The following is a 22,121-nucleotide window of genomic DNA, read 5'->3' on the forward strand; positions in this document are numbered from 1 at the left end:
TTTAAGTATAGTTGATTTACAATGTTGTGTTAGTTTCTGGTATACAGCAAAATGATTCCATTATAGATGTAACCTTTTTCATATTCTTCTCCATTGTTTATTAATGGGATACTGAATATAGTTTCCTGTGCTATTAGAATAGGACCCTGTTTATCTATTTTATATACAGTAGTTTGTATCTGCTAATTTATCTTAATTTGACTCCTAATTTATCCCTGCCCGACAGGTAACCATATGTCTTGTCTCTCCTTTTAATAATTTTATTTAGTTTTGGCTGCACTTGTCTTCATTGTTTTGCATGGGCTTCCTCCGGTCATGGGGAGCCGGGTCTCCTCTTCATTGTGGGGCACGGGGTTCTCGTGGTGGCTTCTCCTGCTGTGGAGCGTGGGCTTTATAGGCTTGCAGGCTCAGTAGTTGTGATGCACGGGCTTAGTTGCTCCACAGCATGTGGGATCTTCCTGGAGCAGGGATCAAACTCGTGTACCCTGCCTTGACCGGTGGATTCTTATACACTGCACCGCCAGGGAGGTCCCACATGTCTTCTATGTGTGTGCGTCTGTTTCTGTTCTACATAGATAAACTCATTTGTATCATTTTTTAGATTCCACATGTAAGTGATATACTGGTATGGCGTCATTCTGACTTCACTTAGTATGATAATCTCTATGTCCATCTTTGTTGCTGCAAATGACATTATTCTTTCTTTAATGGCTAAGTGGAATTCCATTGTAAATATGTGCCGCATCTTTATCCATTCATCCATTCATCTGTTGTTGGACATGTAGGTTGTTTCCACATTTTGGCTGTTGTAAGCAGTGCTGCTGTGAACATCAGTCAGTCAGTTCAGTTGCACAGTAATGTCCGACTCTGTAACTCCATGGACTGCAGCATGCCAGGCTTCCCTGTCCGTCACCAACTCCCAGAGCTTACTCAGACTCATGTCCATCAAGTCAGTGATGCCATCCAACCATCTCATCCTCTGTCGTCCTCTTCTCCTCCTGCCTTCAATCTTTCCCAGCATCAGGGTCTTTTCTAAGGTGTCAGTTCTTCACATCAGGTGGCCAAAGTATTGAAGTTTCAGCTTCAGCATCCTTTAGGATTTCCTTTAGGATTGACTGGTTGGATCTCCTTGCAGTCCAAGGGACTCTCAAGAGTCTTCTCCAACACCACAGTTCAAAAGCATTAATTCTTCGGCACTCAGCTTTCTTTATAGTCCAGCTCTCACATCTACACATGACTACTGGAAAAACCATAGCTTTGACTAGATGGACCTTTGTTGGCAAAGTAATGTCTCTGCTTTTTAGTATGCTGTCTAGGTTGGTCATAGCTTTCCTTCCAAGGAGCAAGCGTCTTTTAATTTCATGGCTGCAGTCACCATCTGCAGTGATTTTGGAGCCCAAGAAAATAAAGTCTCTCACTGTTTCCATTTTATTCCCCCATCTATTTGCCATGGAGTGATGGGACTGGATTCCATGATCCTAGTTATCTGAATGTTGAGTTTTAAGCCAGAACAATTTGAAAATGCTTTGAACATTGGGGTGCATGTGCCTTTTTGAATTAGAGTTTTGTCTGGATTTATGTCTAGGAATGAGTTTACTGGATCATACAGCAACACTATTTTTAGTCTTTTGAAGAACCTCCATACTGTTTTCCTTAGTGGCTGCACCAATTGATATTACCACTAATGGTGTAGGAGGGCTCCCTTTTCTCCACACCCTCTCCAGCATTTTGATGATGGCCATTCTGACTGGTGTGAGGTGGTACCTCATTGTAGTTTTGATTTGCCTTTTTCTAATAATTAGTGATTATGATGGCACCCCACTCCAGTACTCTTGCCTGGAAAATCCCAGGGATGGAGGAGCCTGGTAGGCTGCAGTCCACGGGGTTGCTAAAAGTCAGACATGACTGAGTGACTTCACTTTCACTTTTCACTTTCACGCATTGGAGAAGGAAATGGCAACCCACTCCAGTGTTCTTGCCTGGAGAATCCCAGGGACGGGGGAGCCTGGTGGGCTGCCGTCTATGGGGTCACACAGAGTCGGACACGACTGACGCAACTTGGCAGCAGCAGCAGCGATGATGAGCATCTTTCATGTGCCTGTTGGCCATCTGTATGTCTTCTTTGGAGAAATGTCTATTTAGGTCTTCTCCCAATTTTATAATTGGGTTGCTTTTTCTGTTACTGAGTTGTATGACCTGTGTGTATATTTTGGAGATTAATCCCTTGTTGGTCACAGTATTTGCAATTGTTTTCTCTCAGTCTGTAGGTGTATTTTTTTGTTTGTTTGTTTTCATGTTATTTATGGTTTTCTTCGATGTACAAAAGCTTAGAAGTTTGACTAGGCCCAATTTGTTTTGTTTTTATTTCTATTGCCTTGGGAAACATTGGTACCATTTATGTCAGAATGTTTTGCCTATGTTTTCTTCTAACAGTTGTATGATGTCATGTCTATTTAAGTCTTTAAGCAATTTTTAGTTTTATTTTTATGTGTGTGTTCTAATTTTATTGATTTACATGTGGCTCTCCAACTTTCCCAGGACCACTTGCTAAAAAGATTGTCTTTTCTCCATTGGATATTCTTGCCTCCTGGTAGATTAATTGACCATAAGTGTGTGGCTTTATTTCTGAGCTCTCTGTTCTGTTCCTTTGAACCATATGTCTGTTTTTGTGCTAGTGTCATGCTGTTTTGATAACTGTAGCTTTGTAGTATTGTCTGGAGTAGAATGACTAAAGTATTGATAATACTAAACGCTGGTGAGGATGCAGAGTACCTGGGAACTCGCATTCATCAGTGGTAGAATGTGTAGAAACGTAAAAATGGCATAGCCACTTTGGAAAGCAGTTTGCCAGTTTCCTGCAAAATTAATACAGTTACCATACAACTTAGTAATTTCATTCCTAGGTATTTTCCCAAAAGAAATAAAACCCTATATTCACACAAAACTCTGTGAATATTTATGGCAGCTTTATTCATAATTGCCAAGAATGGAACTTTCTTGGCAGTCCAGTGGTTAAGATTCCACACTTCCACTGTGTTAGGCACAAGTTTGATCGCTGATCAGGGAACTATTAATAAGATGCCACATGGTGTGGCCAATAATAATTGCCAAGGATGGAACCAACTCAGATACCCGTCAACTGCTAAATGGATAAACTGGGGAGCATCCGTATGGTAGAAGACTGCTCATCAATGAAACAAACTACTGGTATGTGTAATGACATGGATGACTCTCAAATGTCATATTGTACATGAATCCTAAGTGAAAGAAACCTGTTCCCAAAGCATACTTTCGTTTCCATTTATATGACAGTCTGCAGAAAGCAAAAACTACATGGATGGAGAATCCATCAGGAGTTGCCAGAGATGAAGGCTGGAGAAAGGGTTAGCCACAAAGGGGCAGCATCAGGGAATTTTTGGATGATGAAACTGTAAGGTGTATTGATTAGTGGTGGATACTCAGTTCTATGTATTTGTCATAAGTTACAGAATTATGCACCAAAAAGAGTGGGGTTTAAGTATGTGTAAATACTTTTTTAAAGCTAAAAAAAAAACTTTGTTATTTCAATGACCGCCCCCCCACCGCAAAAAAAAACCTTGTAAAAAGCTCCTCTTCACCAGTCAAATAAATTAGAACAATAAGATTCAATTTTGCTTTTAACAGTGGCAAAGAAAAACAAATGAATACACAGTGATTTGCATTGTGTATGTGTGTTTCCGTTTGCCAGGGAAAAATGGGCACTTAATGCTGGCTGAGGAACATTAGGCAGCATATACAGTTAAAGCCTTCAAATTCTACATTCCTTTGCTGAATTCCACTCCTAAGGGTCTCCTGAGAAAATTCAGAGTGGTTTGTAATGATAAAATTGACAACAATTTAAATGTTCATGAATAGTTCATTGCTTAATGTGTTATAAGACAGCCATATCTGTGTAATAGGATACTAAGCAACCATTTAAAATGTTATAGAAAATGTAATGATGTGGAGAACTAGCTCAGTTGAAGACAAAAATAATTAATGGATGGCTCAGACAGTAAAGAATCAACCTGCCAATACTGGAGACCAGGTCTGATCCCTGGTCTAAGAAGATCCCCTAGAGAAAGAAATGGCAACCCACTCCAGTATTCTTGCCTGGGAAATTCCATGGACAGAGGAGCCTGGCGGGCTACAGTCCATGGGATGGCAAAGAGTCGGACATGACTGAGCAACTAACACTTTCACTTTCCAAATTTTTAGTTTCTTAAAGTCTCTAAATTTTTTCAAACTTTTTATAATAAATGTATATCAGTTTTTAAAAGTCAGAAAGTATAAAAAGAGGAACAGAAGAGATAGAAAACCAATGTGTTAGCTTAGTTATCAGTATTGCTACAGAGAGAATTTGGTTGAACTCCTATGGCTCAGCTGGTAAAGAATCTGCCTGCAATGTGAGAGACTTGGGTTCAATCCCTGGGTTAGGAAGATCCCCTGGAAAAGGGAAAGGCTACCCACTCCAGTATTCTGGCCTGGGGAATTCCGTGGACTGAATAGTCCATGGGGTTGCAAAGAGTCAGACACGACTGAGCAACTTTCATTTCACTTATGGCTAAGTGTAGTTGTTTTTTTTTTTTTCACTGTGCTGGGTCTTAGTTGCAGCACACAGGATCTTTCGTTACGGTGCATGGAACTCTCTAGTTGTGGTGCGTGGGCTTAGTAGTTGTAGCACATGGGCTTAGTTATTCTGTGGCATATGGGATCTTAGTTCCCCGACCAGGGATCAAACCCAAGTCCCCTGCATTGCAAGGCAGAGGGACTTAACCACTTGACTACCAAGGAAGTCCATCAAGTGTACTTTTTAGTAATTTCCCAGTGGTGCTACTGGTAAAGAACCCACCTGCTAATCCTGGGTAGATGTAAGAGATTCGGGTTCAATCCCTGGGTCAGGAAGAGAAGGACATGGCAGCCCACTCCAGTACTCTTGCCTGGAAAATCCCATGGACAGAGGAGCCTAGTGGGCTGCAGTCTGGGGTCGCACAGAGTCGGACACTGAAGCAGCTTGGCACGTCCACCTCAGGTCTAGTCCTAGAGACCGTCCACTAGAAGGCAACTTCAGGTCTGCAGAGCACACACACCTGCAATCGTCCCCTCACAGCAAGGAGTGCGGCAGTGGGCCAGAAATAATTACTCTTATCCTCTGTTCCCTGAGGATTGGAGGACTTCCTCCTCTCCAAGGAAATTTAAGGAGTGGTGGTGGAGGAGGGGTACTTGTTTCCCCTAACAGAGGCTTACTCTGTTCTAAAACTCCATGCCTTCTTCAGCAGAACTGGCACTTTGAAAAGCATAGCTTCTTCAGTCTTGCTCATCAAAGTTGTTCCAAAGACAGGTGTTACTGAACAATTTATACAAAGCATCACAAATCATTTGATAGTTTAGGTTTTCCTAGCCAAGTAGATTAAAGACTACAGGCAAAAATATAAAGATTAACATGTCAGCCATGTCTTTGTGGTTATGCAGAAATAACTATGAAATTACTTAATCCTGAGTGTTCCATAAATATAAAGAGCCAGCTGACTGAGATGTAGCAGTCATGCCCACCTTCACCTCTGTCGGTGCCGCCTTCTTGGATACTGTGATATCTGCTCATTATTAGTGCCTCCTCTGACTTTCCTGTCTAGGTGATCTTCCTCACGCTGTTCTACTCACTGATGCTGAACAGGCTGCCACAACTTCACAGAGAGAAGGAACATCAAACCAGGAGGATCTTGGCACTCTGGGGTAATTCAATTAATCCTTCTAACTAATATCTCATTTTGCAAAGAGCAAATTGTACATCAGAACAGTGCACTCCCAGCCACCTCACTGACTAAGACAAATTTATCCACTCAGGGATCTGGTCTCTAACCAGCCATCGTGCCTCCTCCCTGACCCAAGACCAACCAGTGGGTCATCAGAACTCCTTATGGTCCATCCCTCCGGAGGTCACTCAGAGCTTCAACTCTCCCCTATATTCCAGATTCCTTCCTCGTGTTTCTAGCCTGGAGCCCCACATGCTGTTTCCAGCTGCTCACCCTCTGTATCTGGATGCCTACGGCTATCTCAAACATGCCCCAAGCAGAATTATTTGCCTGCCCCACAAATTCACTTCTTTACTGTTTTCTCATTTCGGTTAATTAATATCACCACTGGCTGTAAACTAAGAATAATCCTAAATCCCACTCCCAACTCAATCACCAAGCCTGAGGAAGTCTGAATAAAACTGACTAGAGCCACTCATTTCACACAGAAGAAACTCACAAAAGGTGGCCGAAAAGCAAATGGCAGAAAAATTAACACAACATTCTGTTTTCAGCCAGGCTGCACCGCATGTGTGATCTTAGTTTACTGACTAGGGATAGAACCCATGCCCCTCTATGGGGAAGTCCCTTAACACAACATTTTAATCATGCAAGAAATGCATGCCTTGCTTAGAGACACATTTTTTAATGAAATGCATAGGAGAATAAACTCCAAAATTTAGGATTAACTATGAAGAAGAGAAAGAAGGGATACCATGAGAGAGGTGCACAGCATGTTTTATCTCAGCTGCCACTTATTTCTTAAGCTGAGTGGTGGACAAGCTGCTAAGGGGTTGGCATCTTATTCCTTCTGAGATTAAAAAACTAGTAATCTGACTTCAAACTGCCTTCCCAGTCCTCCTTTCATTTCTCCATCTCTTGAATTGCTGTTCCCTCTCCTAAAGTGACTTTTTTTCTTTCTTACCTCATCTTTATCCATCTAGAGAATTCTGACTCACTTAAAACAAATGTCCTATGTCACTGCCTCTGGGCCACCTTCTCTGAATTCCTTGAGGTTAATTTTCCCTCCAGTGATCCCTCAGCACTTGGTTCCTACAGGCTGACATGTTTTAGGTCATATTCTAACTCCCTCTCCCCATCTTGATTTACATGTCTCTAGATTCTTCTGCCCACAGTGTGGTCTGGAGAACAGCACTGGCATTTCCTGGAATTGTCAGAAATTCAGGCTCTTAGGCCTCACTCCAGAAACTGCATTTTAACACAATTCCAGGTGATCCCCCCTGCCCGTTTTACAGTGAGAACCACCACTCTGGAACAGAACTCCCATTGGGTAATCCACTGACAAAACTGTTTGGTTCTAGTCCAAGATACGTAGAGAAATTGAGAATAAGCCTTTAGAAACATTTATAGCAATTGGGCAGACTAATTTTAGGCCTATTGAATCTAATTTTCAAAATGGGGCTTCTATTTTTAGGCCTCTATTTTGTGTCATTTTACTTTTATTTTGTAGGCCTCTGTTCTGTGTCAGTTTCTAGTTTTTACTGTATTTTACAAAAGTGTTAGTCCCTGATGGATTGGAAATCTTTTTCTAAGTCTTTGATGGTAGTTTGGGAAGAATTGCTTGTGTAACTTCTTTTCTCCATTTCAGCATTTAATAGGAGATACCCATAGTAGATGCTCAGCAGATGTTGATGAATAACTACTTAATGAAATATAACCTTTTTTTGGCCTGCATTTGAATTTTTGACAGCAAGATGTCCTTCTTCATTACCCGGTTCAAGAGATAAGAACAGCTCCATCTATGTAGCCCCCACTATAAACAGTCCAGTTAAGCGCCCAGAAAGAACCTTGAAAGAGAAGAAGTTCTTCAAGTTGACAGGAGATGTTTTAGGTATGGAGAGGAGACGGTAACATGTTGATACATCAACACATTTCCCAGCAAGGAAAGGGGGGGGTGAGAATAAAATGGAAAATCTAGAAGGCGGGGAAAGTATCTTAAAGTATTCACCTCAAAACATTCTGAAAAAAAAAAAAAAACATTCTGGATGCTATTAAATAAGGCTGTACGGTGCATGGAGGGACTCCTGAACTTATGATCTAACTGTGTGCTTGAGGAAGTCACTTCCTCTGTCTGCAGAATGTAATCGTGAAACTTGGTCAGCATCACAGGGTGGAGGGAAAATGAATATGCTTTGAAAAATAGCTGTCCTGTAAGTACAAGGTCCAACACATCTAGTGTTTGGGTTATTGGATCCTCTGGACCAAAATAGACAAATTCTGTTTTCATCATATGAACAGAGACAATCGATAGATAACTGGGGATGGGAAGAGACCGAGGGAGTTGTTTGGGGGGTCATTTAGACCTTAGAACTAAAATAAAGCATTTTTTTGGTGGGGGATTTTATGTATCTCAAGTATAATTTCTGAGCAGTGGCAAAAGAATTCTGGGAAGGTATATATACATATCTATTGCTACACATACAGGTATCACTAGGAGCCAAATGCTTTGGCTTATCTCTGACCATTATTAAGTTGAATCATGTGAAAGTGCCAATTTTTGACTGTTTTTGACCTGTGAAAGTCTATATGCATAGGGAAAAATGAAGAAAAACATATAGAGGATTTTTCTTTTTTTTAACATGTGTGGAGGATTTTTTTAAATTGAAGTATAGTTGGTTTATAATGTTCTGCCAATCTGCTCTACAGCAGGGTGACTCAGTTATACGTGTATATATATACACATTCTTTGTTTATATCCTTTCCATTATGGTTTGCCCCAGGAGACTAGACTTCGCTCCCTGTGCTGAACAGTAGGACCTTGGTGTTTATCCATTCGACACGTGGTAGTTCGCATGTACCAACCCCCAAATCCCAGCCCACCCCCTCCCTCTCCCCTCCCCCTTGGCTTCCATAAGTCTGATCATACAGAGAATTTCAAACAAATGAAATTTCAATTTCAAATTCACCTATGATTTTCTCACTTCTGTACTAGCACAAATCCTTTTCCTTACCCTGTTGATGACTACAGTCTACTCGACGCAGAACTCCAATAGATTTTACCTCCGTCAAGCTATCCACAAGAGCTTTTCTCAGCGTTTCTCAGAGATCAAACTTCTTAAGCATTTCTACACCTGGGCCAATAGCACCCTCCTTCCCAACCTGTACGGGGATTACAGAGGTAAGACCACAGTCCAGGGGCCCAGCCCTGCAAATGTGGGATACAGTTGGTTTTCCACATGCCCCTACAGGAACCATTAGAACACTGGAGAAAGTTTCGCTGGCTGTGTCAATATGACTGCACCTCTGTGGGCACCCAAAGCTCTACTCCCAGGGACCCATCTAAGCAGTTTCAGGTTTATGTCTGTTCACCCAAGGGTGATCAGTCCCCGAGGGCTGATTCCCACTGAAGAGTCTCACTAGAGGCTGATAAACAAAGTTGAGAACTTATTCACTTACAGCATGAGAAGTAACTGAAGTGGTTCTTGGGGTCAGTTGCCTCCTTGTGAAGGAAGGAACCACATGCAGCTGAAGTTTGTTCTCTAAGCCCAGATGTAATCAGAAAGATCTCACACCAGGGTGACCTTTTGCTATATTGCCTGATATGCAGTCATTCCTTTGTGATGTGTGACTTTTCTTGGTTGGTTATCTAGTTCAATTCCATGAATGTCTAGTGAATAACTGGTGTACTGGGAACTGTCCTAGGAGCTAATGATAAAAAGATGGGTATTATGTGGTTTGTACCCTCAAAGAACCTCACCATCAAGAGGAGTTAGTATGAATGCTTCTTCATACTTCAACCAGGTACCAATGCTTTGTCGTATTATAACTTTGTGTCTTATTAAGTGAGTTGTGTTCTGGAAATTGCTGCATTCATTAAACTCAGGATTGGTGCCTTTCTGTTGAGATTTGAAACATCTCCTAAATTCCTGAAAAAAAAAAATCTGAGTGATGTGTAATCTGAGTAAACATATATACTCTTTTCTTTTTTAATTAAATTTTATTGGAGTATAGTTGACTTACAGTGTTGGAAATGTTGGTTTCAGGTATACAGTAAGGTGAGTCAGTTATGCATATACATATATCCACTCTTTAGATTCTTTTCCTGTATAGGGCATTACAGAGTACTGAGTAAAGTTTCCGTGCTATACAGCATGTTCGTATTAGTTGTCTGTGGTATACATAGTAGTGTGTATATGTCAGTCCCAATCTCCCACTTTCCCCTTTGGTGACCATGAGTTTGTTTTCTATATCTGTATAGTCTTTTCTTAAACGTGTGTCCTTTCTAAGTTGCTTCAGTTGTATCTCACTCATTGTGACCCTATAGACTGTAGCCCACCAGGCTCCTCTGTCCATGGGGATTCTCCAGGCAAGAATACTAGAGTGGGTTGCCATGCCCTCCTCCAGGGGATCTTCCCAACCTAGGGATCGAACCTGCATGTCTTATGTCTCCTGCACTGGCAGGCAGGTTCTTTACCACGAGCACCACCTGGGAAGCTCTTAATGTGTACATGGTGCATGTAAGAGATTTTGCAGGTGGCAACTCCTTTGCATTGCATGTTCTTTCTAGCTGAGTTTCATTTTTATTTTATGGCTGTGCTGGGTCTTTTTTGCAGCACATGGAATCTTTGTTGCTGCACCTGGGCTTTCTCTGTAGTTGCAGTGCAAGAGCTTCTTGTTGCGGTGGCTTCTCATGTTGCAAAGGGCTCTGGATGCACGGTCTAGACTAGATGCAAAGGCTCAGAAGCCACATCCTTGCTCTCTACTTACCAGCAATGTGTTTCTGGTGAATCACTCAACTTCCTGTGCCTCAGTTTCCCCGTCTATACAATGGGGATAAATCTTAGGATCTATCCTTTAAGATTGATGTGAAAATTTAAAACTTAGTATATCTAAGTGCTTAGAACAGTGTTGGGCACCCAATGGGTCTTAGCTATTAATTTTTTTTTTTTTTGGCTGCACTGGGTTTTCACTGCTGCGAGCAGGCTTTTCTCAAGTTGCGGCAATCTGGGACTACTCTCTAACTGTAGTGCATGGGCTTCTCATTGTAGTGGCTCCTCTTGTTGTGGAGAATGGGCTCTTAACACACTGGCTTCCGTAGTTGTGGCTCCTGGGCTCTAGAGCACAGGCTCGATAGCTGTGGTACACAGGCTTCATTGCTCCGAGGTATGTGAAATCTTCCTGGACCAGGACTGAACCCATGTCCCCTGCATTGGCAAGCTAATTCTTAAGCATTGGGCCACCAGGGAAGTCCCAGTCTTAGCTATTATTAATGGGGCAGTTGGAGCTCTGGTTCTTCTAGAACCAGAGAGGTTACAGGAGTTACCTGGAACATATTAAGGAAGAGCAACAGCAATCTGAGATGTAGATAAAGAAATAGAATTAAGTAGATAATACTGATAGACATTTAGATTGTTTCCAATCTTCTACTGTTAACAACAGTACTATTAAATATCCTTTTTCATATATAATTTCACTCGTGCAAATATATCTGTAAGATAAGTACCTTGAAAAGACTGGATAAAACTGTATATTCAGCTTTCCCTCCACCATGGAGCTATGCAGAGGTTCAGGTGCATTCAAGATTCAGTTCCACCGCCATGGCTTAGGAAGGCATTGCTGCTGGAGGTATAATGGGCGTTAATACTGCTCTGCAAGAGGTGCTGAAGACCACCCTCATCCACGATGGCCTAGCACGTGGAATTCGCGAAGCTGCCAAAACCTTAGACAAGCACCAAGCCCATCTATGCGTGCTTGCATCCAAGTGATGAGCCTACATATGTCAAGTTAGTGGAAGCACTGTGTGCTGAGCACCAAATCAGCCTGCTTAAGGTTGACGACAACAAGAAACTAGGGAAATGGGAAATAGCCTAGTCCAGTGTCAAAACACATCTGGGAAGAATCTTTTTGGTAAGATATAAAATTCCTCTTGCAGCAATTTAAACTTGTTTTTTCTCTTGTGACTTTCTTCTCAGATGGAAAACCATTAATCTCACAGTTCTGTAATTGCATACTTTTTATTTAAGGAGTACACAGGGAGGCTACCTTTGAAGGTTACATCACCCCTTACCTTCCTCTTACCTTCTTTAGAACCCTTGGCCCTTTGATAACTACTGTAAAACTCTCCCTGCCGGATTGTCTAACATAATCTTTTTCTTTCATGTTAAAACATTTTTTTAATAATTAAAACATGAATATGGAGAAAAACAGAATATACCACAAGGTATGTTGTGCAAGTCTCCTTTATCTCCTGATCCCCCTTCTGTCTTTCTGAGAGGCAACCTCATTCCCAATTGATTATACAGGCATACCTCACTTTATTGCATTTTGCTGTACTACATTTCAGAGATACTGCTCTGTCTGTTTAACAAATTGAAGGTTTGGGAACCCTGTGTCAAGCAACTTCATTTGTGCCATTTCTTCAACAGCATTTGCTCACTTTGTGACTCTGTCACATTTTAGTCATTCTTGAAATATTTCCGCTGTTTATTATGTTTATTACGGTGAGCTTGTGATCAGTGATCTTGGATGTTACTGTTGCAAAAAGATTATGACTTTGAAGGCTCAGATGATGGTTAGCATTTTTTTTAATAGAAATAAAGTACTTTTTTAGCAATTAAGCTTGTAATTAAGGTATATACGTTGCTTTTTTAGACATAATGGTATTGTATACTTGACAGACTATGTTTCAATCTAAACATAACTTTTTTTCTTTTTGGCCATACCACATGACTTGCTAGATCTTAGCACCCAGACCAGGAATTGAACCTGGGTGCTGGCAATGAAAGTGCCAAGTCCTAACCACTGGACAGCCATGGAATTCCCTAAACATAACTTTTATATGCCCTGGGAAACCAAAAAATTCCTGTGACTTGCTTTGCAGCAGTGGTTTTAAACTAAACACATAGTACCTCCAAGCTATATTTGTAAATTCTTTCAGAGGTAATCTGTACATTTGCAAATACATTTGATGATAAACAGCATCCTGCTATAAACACTGTCATGCATTTTTGCCTCTTCCCCTTAGGTTGCCTAGAGATGGTTCCATCAGCATATGTAAAGCTGTCCCTTTCTATGTTTTATTCATTTACTGTATAGTATGCCATTGCATGGATGTACCATAAATTGTATAACCAACTCCCTATTGATAAACATTTAGATTGTTTCCAGACTTCTACTATTAACAATAGTCCTATTATTAATATCCTTGTACATACATAATTTTATACCTATAAGTACCTTGAAAAGACTTGATAAAACTGTATATTCATTTTTTCATTTAAAAAGCTATTGCCAAATTGTCCTCCTCAGTTGTACCAATTAACATTTCCATGAGCACCGTGTAAGATCTGCCCACGTCCCCAGCAGTTCACCATACAGGTAGCTCTGAAATACACGGAAGGTTTGCAACTGCACTGACAAGAAAATGCAAGTCAAAACTACACTGAGGAGACATTTTTCACCTCTCACAGGGACAAAACTTACCTCTGCTCTTGCCCTTCTTCATTCCATTTTCCCCATATTGTTTTTCTTTTTTTTTTTTTTCTTTTAACATATAAATGTGTTTTTTCCCTGTTCAAAAGCTCCCAATGGATTCCATCAGACTTAAAGCTTAAACCCTTTCTAACGCTTACTCTAGGGCCTTCCCCACTCAGGGCTGCTGCACCTGCCTCTGTTCCTCTCCTAACCTCATTCTGCCCCTCATTCAGTCTCCTTCAGCCACACGAGCTTCTGTGCTCTCCCTAACCAGGCCACACACACTCTTGCTTCAGTGCCTTGGAACTTGCTCTTACCCTTACTGATGTCTGCATCGGGTTCTCCAGACTTTGTTAGGGTCTCTCTCATAATCCACTCCAGTATTCTTGCCTGGGAAATCCCACGGACAAAGGAGCCTGGAGGGCTACAGTCCGTGGATTTGTAAAAGAGTCGGACATGACTTAGTAACTAAACAGCAAATTCTCATAAGCCACCTCCTCAGAGAAACATCTAATCACCCCTGTGAATAAACGTAGCACTGCTCCCTTCCCACAGGACACTGTCCCCTCATCCTACTCAGCTTTTCTTCATAGCACTATTATTACCTGAATATTGTTTGGCCATTGCCTGTCTGCCTCCCTCCTCAAATGTGAGTGCTCTGTGGACAGGGACTCTCTCGCCCACTGCTGTGCCTAGCACCTAGAATAGGACCTGGTGTATGAGCACTCAGTACACACTGACGGAGACAATGAATGAATGAGTGTCATTCTATAACCTTTGCCTGTTTTTCATTGGGCTGCTTGGTTTTGTTTGCTTGCTTTGATAAATGGGAGCTTTTTATATATTATAAAGAGCTTATTTAGTTGTAGATAGAGGTTTAGATATTTATACAAAAAATAAGTATTTACAAAAATTTAGAGAATGGCTAGCATATCAGTAGCTTAGCTGATAAGCTGTTGACATCTTACCTGGCAGTGTAATATGCTTTTCTGTTCTCATCTTCATTTGTATCCCTCAGTTCAGTTCAGTCGCTCAGTCGTGTCCGACTCTGCAACCCCATGAACCGTCACAGGACGCCAGGCCTCCCTGTCCATCACCAACTGCCGGAGTCTACCCAAACCCATGTCCATTGAGTCAGTGATGCCATCCAACCATCTCATCCTCTGTCATCCCCTTCTCCTCCTGCCCTCAATCTTTCCCGGCATCAGGGTCTTTTCAAATGAGTCAGCTCTTCGCATCAGGTGGCCAAAGTATTGGAGTTTCAGCTTCAACATCAGTCCTTCCAATTAATACCCAGGACTAATCCCTCAGTCATATTAAATTTTCTTCATATAATTCTTGTACATCTTGTTAGGTTTATCTTTTGTTTCCTATGGTAAATAAGATTTCACTATACTAACTAGTGTTTGAATATATGAAGGCTGTTGATTTTACTATATTTAGTACCCAGATACCTTGCTGAATTTTTTTTGGTAAGAGTTTTTAGGTTGATTCTCTTTTCTCCCCAGCTTTATTGAGGTACAATGGAGACATTGAAATTGTGTATGTATTTAAGGTATACGTGATGTTTTGATATGAGATATGTGAAATGATTACCACAATCATACTAATCAACACATTCATCTTTTCACATAGTTACGGGCTTTGTTTTTGGTATGATAAGAACTTTTATTCTCTTAGTAAATCTCAAATATATATCACTATTGCTGTTAACTTTAATCTATAAACTGTAATCATGCTATACATTAGATCTCCAGGACTTATTCACTTTAAAATTGAAAGCTTGTGTACTTTCACATCCACCCATCCTCCTTGCCACCCCAGTCCCTGGTACCCACCGTTCTGTCTGGTTCTATAAGTTTGACTTTTTAAAGTTCCACTTATGAGAGATCATACATGCTTCTTTGTTGGCTCATTTTGTATCTTCACTTTTGTGAACAATCCTGCTATGAACACAGGAGTGCAGATGTGTCTTCAAGATGGTGATTTTATTTCCTTTCCATATATATAGCCAGTAGTAAGATTGCTGGATCATACAGTAGCTCTATTTTTAATTTTTTTAGGAACTTCCATGCTGTTTTCCATAATGGCTGTAACCAGTTTACATTCCGATTAATAGAATTCCTTTCTCCAAATCCTCATCAACACTTGTTATTTCTTGTCTTCCTGATGATAGCCATCCTGATAGGTATGAGGTGATATCACAGTGCAGTTGTGATTTTTGTATATCCCTGTGGTTAGTGAGTTTTACATATACCTGTAAGTCATTTGTATGTCTTCTTTAGAAAAGTGTGGTTTGTTTATTTTTTGGTATTGAGTTGTATGAGTTCTTTATGGATTTTTTAACGCCTTGTCAGATACATAGTTTGCAGATATTTTCTCCCATTTCATAGGTTTACTGTTTCCTTTGCTATGCAGAAACTTTGTTGTTTGATGTACTCCCACTTGTTTGTTTTTGTTGCCTAAACGTTTATAGTGTCATATCCCCCCCCCAAAATTGTCAAGACCAAGTGTCAAGAAGCTTTTTCTGTTTTCTTGTAGGAGTTTTGTAGTTTTAGGCCTAAGGTTTAAGTTGTTGATCCTATGGAGCTGATTTTTTGTATATGGCATAATAAAAGGGTTCAGTTGCATTCTTGTGCATGTGGAGATTGATTTGCTTCCCCCTTCCCTATTTGGATGCCTTGTAGTTCTTTTTCTTGCCTAACTTGGCTGGTTGGGACTCCCAGTATTGTGTTGAATAGACGTGGTGAATAGGCATCCTCGTCTTGTTCCTTATCTTAGAGGAAGAGCTTTTAGTTTTTCACAACTGAGTATAAAATTTAGCTGTGAGCTTGACATATATGGCTTTTATTTTCTTGAAGTACATTCCTTCTTCCCTAATTTGTTGAGTTTTTTTCATGAAAGGATGTTGAATTTTGTCAAATGCTCTTTCTGTGTCTGTTGAGATTATAAATTTTTAATCCTTCATTATTTTAATATGGTGTATCACATTTGTTAGCTTATGTATTTTGAATCATCCTTGCATCCCAGGGATAAATCTCACTTGACTGTCGTGTGTGACCCTTTCAAGGTGCTGTTGAATTTTGGTTTTCTAATATTTTGTTGATATGCATAGCATCTTTTTCCATGCTTCTATTTTCAGCCTATGTGTACCTTTAAAGCTTAAGTGAGTCTCTTATAGACAGCATATTGTTGGATCTTGTATTTTTTTTCCATTTAACCACTCTGTGTCTTTTGACTGGAGAATTTAGTCATTTACATTCAAAGTAATTATTGATAGGTTACGCTTAAAACTGTCATTTTGTTCATTTTCTGATTTGTAATTCCTTTGTTCCTCTCTCGTTGTCTTTTGTGATTAATTTTTTGTAGTGGTAGGCTTTGATTCTCTCTCCCTTTATCTTCTATGTATCTACTATAGCTTTTGTTTTGCAGTTACCATAGTGAAGTCAAGTGAAAGTCGCTGTCATGTCTGACTCTTACAGTCCATGGAATTCTCCAGGCCAGAACACTGGAGTGGGTAGCCTTTCCCTTCTCCAGAGGATCTTCCCAACCCAAGGATCAAACCCAGGTCTCCCACATTGCAGGCGTATTTTTTACCAGCTGAGCCACAAGGGAGGCCCAAGAACACTGGAGTGGGTAGCCCATCCCTTCTCCAGCGGATCTTCCCAACCCAGGAATCTAACCGGGGTCTCCAGCATTGCAGGCTATTCTTTACCAACTTAACTATCAGGGAAATCCGTAAGGTTACCATAAGGCTTACATAAAACATTTTACATTATTACTATAAGTTATTATTTTAAGCCAATAACAACTTATCTTCATCACATACAAAAACTACACTCTAATTATCCCTTTTATGCTCTTGATGTCACACTTCACTTCTTAATGTTTATCTAGATCATTGTCTTCTTCATTTATTTATTTGGCTACATCCAGTTTTAGCTGCAGCAGGCTTTCTTCGTTGTGTCACGCAGGATCTTCAGTTGCTCACACACTCTCTAGTTGTGGTGCAAGGGCTCATTGCGGCACGTGGGCTTAGTTGCTCTGCAGCGTGTGGGGTCTTAGTTCCCCTACCAGGGATCAAACCTGCGTCCCTTGCATTGCAGGGTGGATTCTTAACCACTGGGCCACCAGGGAATTCCCTCATTATATTTTACAAATTGCGATAATTTCATATCCTTTTAAAAAATGTTCATATCTTATTTCTTTTGCTTATCTGATTATATTAGCTAGCTAGCAACTCCAGAAATGTTTTTAAAAATATTGGTGAAAATAGGCCCTTTTTTTGTTACTAACTTACTAAGGCAATTTTTTTAATGGCTGCCTGTATTCTCTCACTAGGATTTATTACTGATGGAAACTCCTTTCTTTTGGGCAATGTTCTACTTCGTCAGATTCGCCTTCCTGGTGCCACATTCTTTCCAACTAAACCATCTCTCCGAGAACAAGTGAAGCCATCTCACCAAGTTCAGGAGGATACAGAGAACTATGGGGTTAACTGGGGGCCCCCTGATATAAACAACACGAAATCGGACACGATCTGGCATTATCAGAATCAGGAGGCACTGGGTGGCTACCCCATTCAGGGAGAATTTGCCACTTACTCTGGAGGAGGGTATGTTGTGAGACTTGGAAGAAACTCCAGTAATGCACACAGGTGAGTGAACCTGAACAGGAGGTCCAAGATATTTGCTGGAATTAAGGACCCTTTTGAGTAGTTTTGACAGCCACTATTATGCTAATATACTGTGTATGGCACTGGTAGACACTTTTATTTTAGATTTTTAAGGAAATGTATCTTTAAGTTTAAAAATTCCTTTTCAAGCTCAAACTAAAGGTATATTTTGGGTTGCCATTTTGCCAAATCTCCTTCCTTTTCTCATCTGGAAAAACACATCAGTTTCAGTTCTAGCTGCAGTTAAACTCAACTCTAGCTTCAGCAAACTGTATTCAAATAAGGGGAGACACCACGTCTTGAACAATCCAAAATTAAAATGCCAAAATTAAATTGCCAGAGTTAGAATGGTGTTATATACAAATCCTGAGTCTTTGTCATGATGTATGAAAAAGCCCAAATTAAAATGATTATCTCTTCACTGAAATTCTCAGCAAGAAACTAACTTCTCAAAAACAACAATGCCAACCAAATGGCATTTTGACTGCTTACACCTAAATAGCTTAGTTAAAAGTAGTACTTTTCAAATAGAAGTGATTGACACTGTATTATTAGCTATTTCATGAATCTTCATTTTTAGATATTATCTAAAATGTTTTTAAAAGATACTAGTCTAAAATAATTAATTTTGAAGGAAAATTCTCAGCTGAGGTAAAATTAATTCTACCTCAGACCTTAAATGCCAAATACCTTTTCTTGAACATTTAACTTTGGTGTGAATACCGGTGAAAGTTTGGGCATTAATAAGCATTTTACAGGTGATTGGTAAATGTCACTTCTCACCTCCTCTGTGAGTGATACTAGAAAGGCCAGAGCATTTTCCTCCTCTGCAGAGTTCAGTGGAGAATATAGCTGGCCTGTCCTTCTGTTTTTCCAGAGTTCTACAGCAACTTGAACAGAGCCAGTGGCTAGACCATTGCACCAAAAGCCTTTTTGTGGAATTTGTGGTCTTCAATGCTAATGTGAACCTGTTCTGTGTAGTGACCCTGATTTTGGAGTCCAACAATGTAGGTATGAAGGCCTCTTCTCTCTTCCCTCTGTGACATGGGTATACACTAAAGGCCCCATTTCTTTATCTTATGTCATTAAAAGAAATTATTTAAAACTATTGCACATAATTTTGAAAGTCAGACAATTTCAAGGCAAAAACTAGAAGGCCTCTCTTCATCCTCACTTCATTCCTACTCTCCAGAGGCAGATTTAACTGATTCTTTGGTATTTAAAAATTACTTTAAAAATGCAGCATGCTTATTAAATATGTCATTAATCTTCAGTTTTAGATAGTCTCTTTTTTGGGGGCGGGGGGAGCGTTGTGCTGGGTGTTCAGTGCTGCAGGTGGCTTTCTCTAGTTGGAGTGAGCGGGAGCTATTCTGTGTTACAGTGCCCGGGCCTCCTCTTGTGGTGTGGTGGCTTCAGTAGTCGTGGCGCACAGACTCAAGCGCACAGGCTCAAGAGCACAGGCTAAGTAGTTGTGCTCGGCTAGTTGCTCTGCGGCATGTGGAAGCCTCCTGGAATAGGAATCGAACTCATGTCCCCTGCATTGGTAGGTGAATTCTTATCCACTGTACCACAAGGGAAGTCCCAATAGTATCTTCTTATGATGATAATCCAACTGTTTTATACCCACACATACCCCAACATCCACACACATAAAAACTTTCTCCCAATAGAGTAGTTATCATTCTCCCAGTATAGTAATGTAACTTATGACTAATATTTCTATTACAGTGATTATATGAATATTTTCTAAGTATGAGCCTGATGGCTCAGTTGGTCAAGAATCTGCCTGCAATGCAGAAGACTCAGTTCAATTCCTACGTCAGGAAGATCCCCTGGAGAGGGAAATGGCAACCCACTCCAGTATTCTTGCCTAAGAAGTCGAATGGACAGAGGAACCTGGTGGGCCAGTTCATGGGGTTGGAAAGGGTTGGATACCACTGAGCAACTAAACCACCAACCTCCGTGTATTATGATTAAATATCTTTTCGCTTACAATATTTTTCCCTAGAGTTTATAGTTACTTCTTTTTCTTTTTCACTTTCTTGGTTTTACATGCATCTATCATTGATTCACCTCCAGACTCTTCCTAGAAGTAAAAATTTCATTCTGTTCAAAACTATCAAGTAACTTATCATTTTGTCTTTTCCTTAGAAACATCCTCTCTCAGGCCTACTATTCTGTTGGTATAGTCCAGATTGGTTATTTTCTAGGCCTGCTTGAGAGCTTTTTGAACTTGGACTCTCCTTTCCCTGTCTCCTCTCTTCTCTGTTGGATCAGCTTTCTCCTAAATCCCATGTCTTCCCTTCTTGGTTTACTTTCTCATTTTGCTGGAACACATCCAGCCGGTATGTTTGTTGGTAACTTCCTAGAAATGAGTAAGGGAAGTAAATTTTCTTAAAGCCTTCAGTTCAGTCGCTCAGTTGTGTCTGACTCTTTGCAACCCGATGAACTGCAGCATGCCAGGCTTCCCTGTCTGTCACCAACTCCCGGAGCTTGCTCAAACTCATGTCTATTGAGTTGGTGATGCCACAAACCGTCTCATCCTCTGTTGTCCCCTTCTCTTCCTGCCTTCAATCTTCCAGCATCAAGGTCTTTCCCAAAGAGTCAGTTCTTCTCATCAGGTGACCAAAGTATTGGAGCTTCAGCTTCAGCATCAGTCCTTCCACTGAATATTCAGGACTGTTTTCCTTTAAGATTGACTGGTTTGATCTACTTGTTGTCCAAGGGACTCTCAAGAATCTTCTCCAACACCACAGTTCCAAAGCATCAATTCTTTGGCACTCAGCTTTCTTTATAGCCCAATTCTCACATCCATACATGACTACTGGAAAAACCACAGTTTGACTAGACAGACCTTTGTTGGCAAAGTAATGTCTCTGCTTTTTGATATGCTGTCTAGGTTGGTCATAGCTTTTCTTCCAAGGAGCACACGCCTTTTAATTTCATGGCTGCAGTCACCATCTGCAGTGATTTTGGAGCCCCCCAAAAAGTTTTTTTTCTGCCATCACGTTTGGTTGGTCAATCATTTGGCTGGATACAGTAGTTTTTCAGAGTTTTTAAAAGTTTAGCTCCACTATCTTCTAGCTTCTTATACTGTATTAACAAGTATGATGATCCCTTTACTCCCAAAAGCTTTTAGAGTAATCTTTTTGTCCCCAGAGTTAGGAATGGAGTTCACAGTGTGTCCTTTCATCTGGAAATGTATCCCTTAAGTTCTAAGAGATGTTCTTGCATTTTTCTATTTTTTTCTTTTTTCTGATATTCTTAGCATTTTGATGTTGGAATTCATAGATGGAGCCTCAGATTTCCTCATGTGTTTGCTTCATTTTCCATCCTTCCCTTCTGATTTCTGAGCAATTACTTCAATTTCCAAACCACTTTTGGAATATTTTGATTTCTAAAAATTGTCCTTGTTTCTTTTTCATAGTTTCCTACTGTTCTTTTTGGATGCAATATCCTCTTCACTAAGGATATTACAGGTTTATGGTTTTTTCTGCTCCTTCAAGGCTTTCTATAATTCCTCTGAGCTTCTTTTTTTTTTGGTGTTTTGATCTCCGGTTTTCAATGTTAGAGATTCAAGTGTCCTGTCATATTTAAGAGGGAGGCAGTAAAACCAAGTAAGTGCTAATTAGAAGCACCATGTGCATGGACAGAACTAGTCAGGTAGTATCTGTCCTTTTAGGGAGCAGTTTGCAGAGAGAAGACCCCTCCATTCTCCTGCCTTGAGGATGTAAGCCTTTAAGACTCCTCAGAGCCAGTTAAGGGAAGGGGAATGGGAAGGGTCTCACCATGCAATATTTAAACTTTCTTTGAATTCCCTTTTCCAGTGCACTACTACTCACAGATATTCCTGGTGTCCTGAGTTCAGATTCTCTCTGACTAAACGTTACTGGGAAGGCAGGATGGATAGTAAATAACGTGGTTGTAAAGGGGAGAGAGGAAATCTGGGTTTTAACTGTTTATGTCCAGACTTACGATTCTGTTAGTTCTGTTTGAACTTCTACCTTCTGAGGTACCTGATGGCTCCAGTTTCTCAGCCTTTGTGGGGTTTTATGCTAAGAACCAGCTGCCTTCTGGGTTTCCTGTGCTGCTGGCTTAGGTTTCAGCTTTCTTGAATCTTCTCAGGCAATGTCATTCAGCTGTTTTCCAGTTCCAGGCTCATCTGCCCACCTCCTCTTTATCTTTGGGTCGTTTTTTTTATT

The 22,121-nt window shown here is 40.5% G+C and overlaps 1 protein-coding gene across 7 annotated transcripts in view; it reads left to right on the forward strand.

The window, feature by feature from the left end:
• PKD1L3 (polycystin 1 like 3, transient receptor potential channel interacting) overlaps positions 1 to 22,121 on the forward strand; it is an 80,180-nt gene that overhangs the window by 51,210 nt on the left and 6,849 nt on the right. For 6 of the 7 annotated variants that reach the window (XR_015145702.1, XR_015145703.1, XR_015145706.1 and 3 more), the window contains 5 exons: positions 5,652 to 5,751; positions 7,522 to 7,662; positions 8,764 to 8,949; positions 17,586 to 17,901; positions 18,797 to 18,930. Coding sequence is in view for 2 of the 7 variants with exons in the window: in XM_086351564.1 (XP_086207690.1) it covers positions 5,652 to 5,751; positions 7,522 to 7,662; positions 8,764 to 8,949; positions 17,586 to 17,901; positions 18,797 to 18,930 (877 nt within the window). In the remaining 5 variants the exon portion in view is untranslated. Of the gene's footprint in view, positions 1 to 5,651; positions 5,752 to 7,521; positions 7,663 to 8,763; positions 8,950 to 17,585; positions 17,902 to 18,796; positions 18,931 to 19,300; positions 19,445 to 22,121 lie in introns of those variants that run through there. The other variant, XM_086351562.1, reaches the window with a different exon arrangement.

Source organism: Bos grunniens, chromosome 18 (genome assembly GCF_055505025.1).
Source record: "Bos grunniens cultivar Pamir isolate PY7600 chromosome 18, Bosgru_T2T1.0, whole genome shotgun sequence".
Taxonomy (NCBI): Eukaryota; Metazoa; Chordata; class Mammalia; order Artiodactyla; family Bovidae; genus Bos; species Bos grunniens.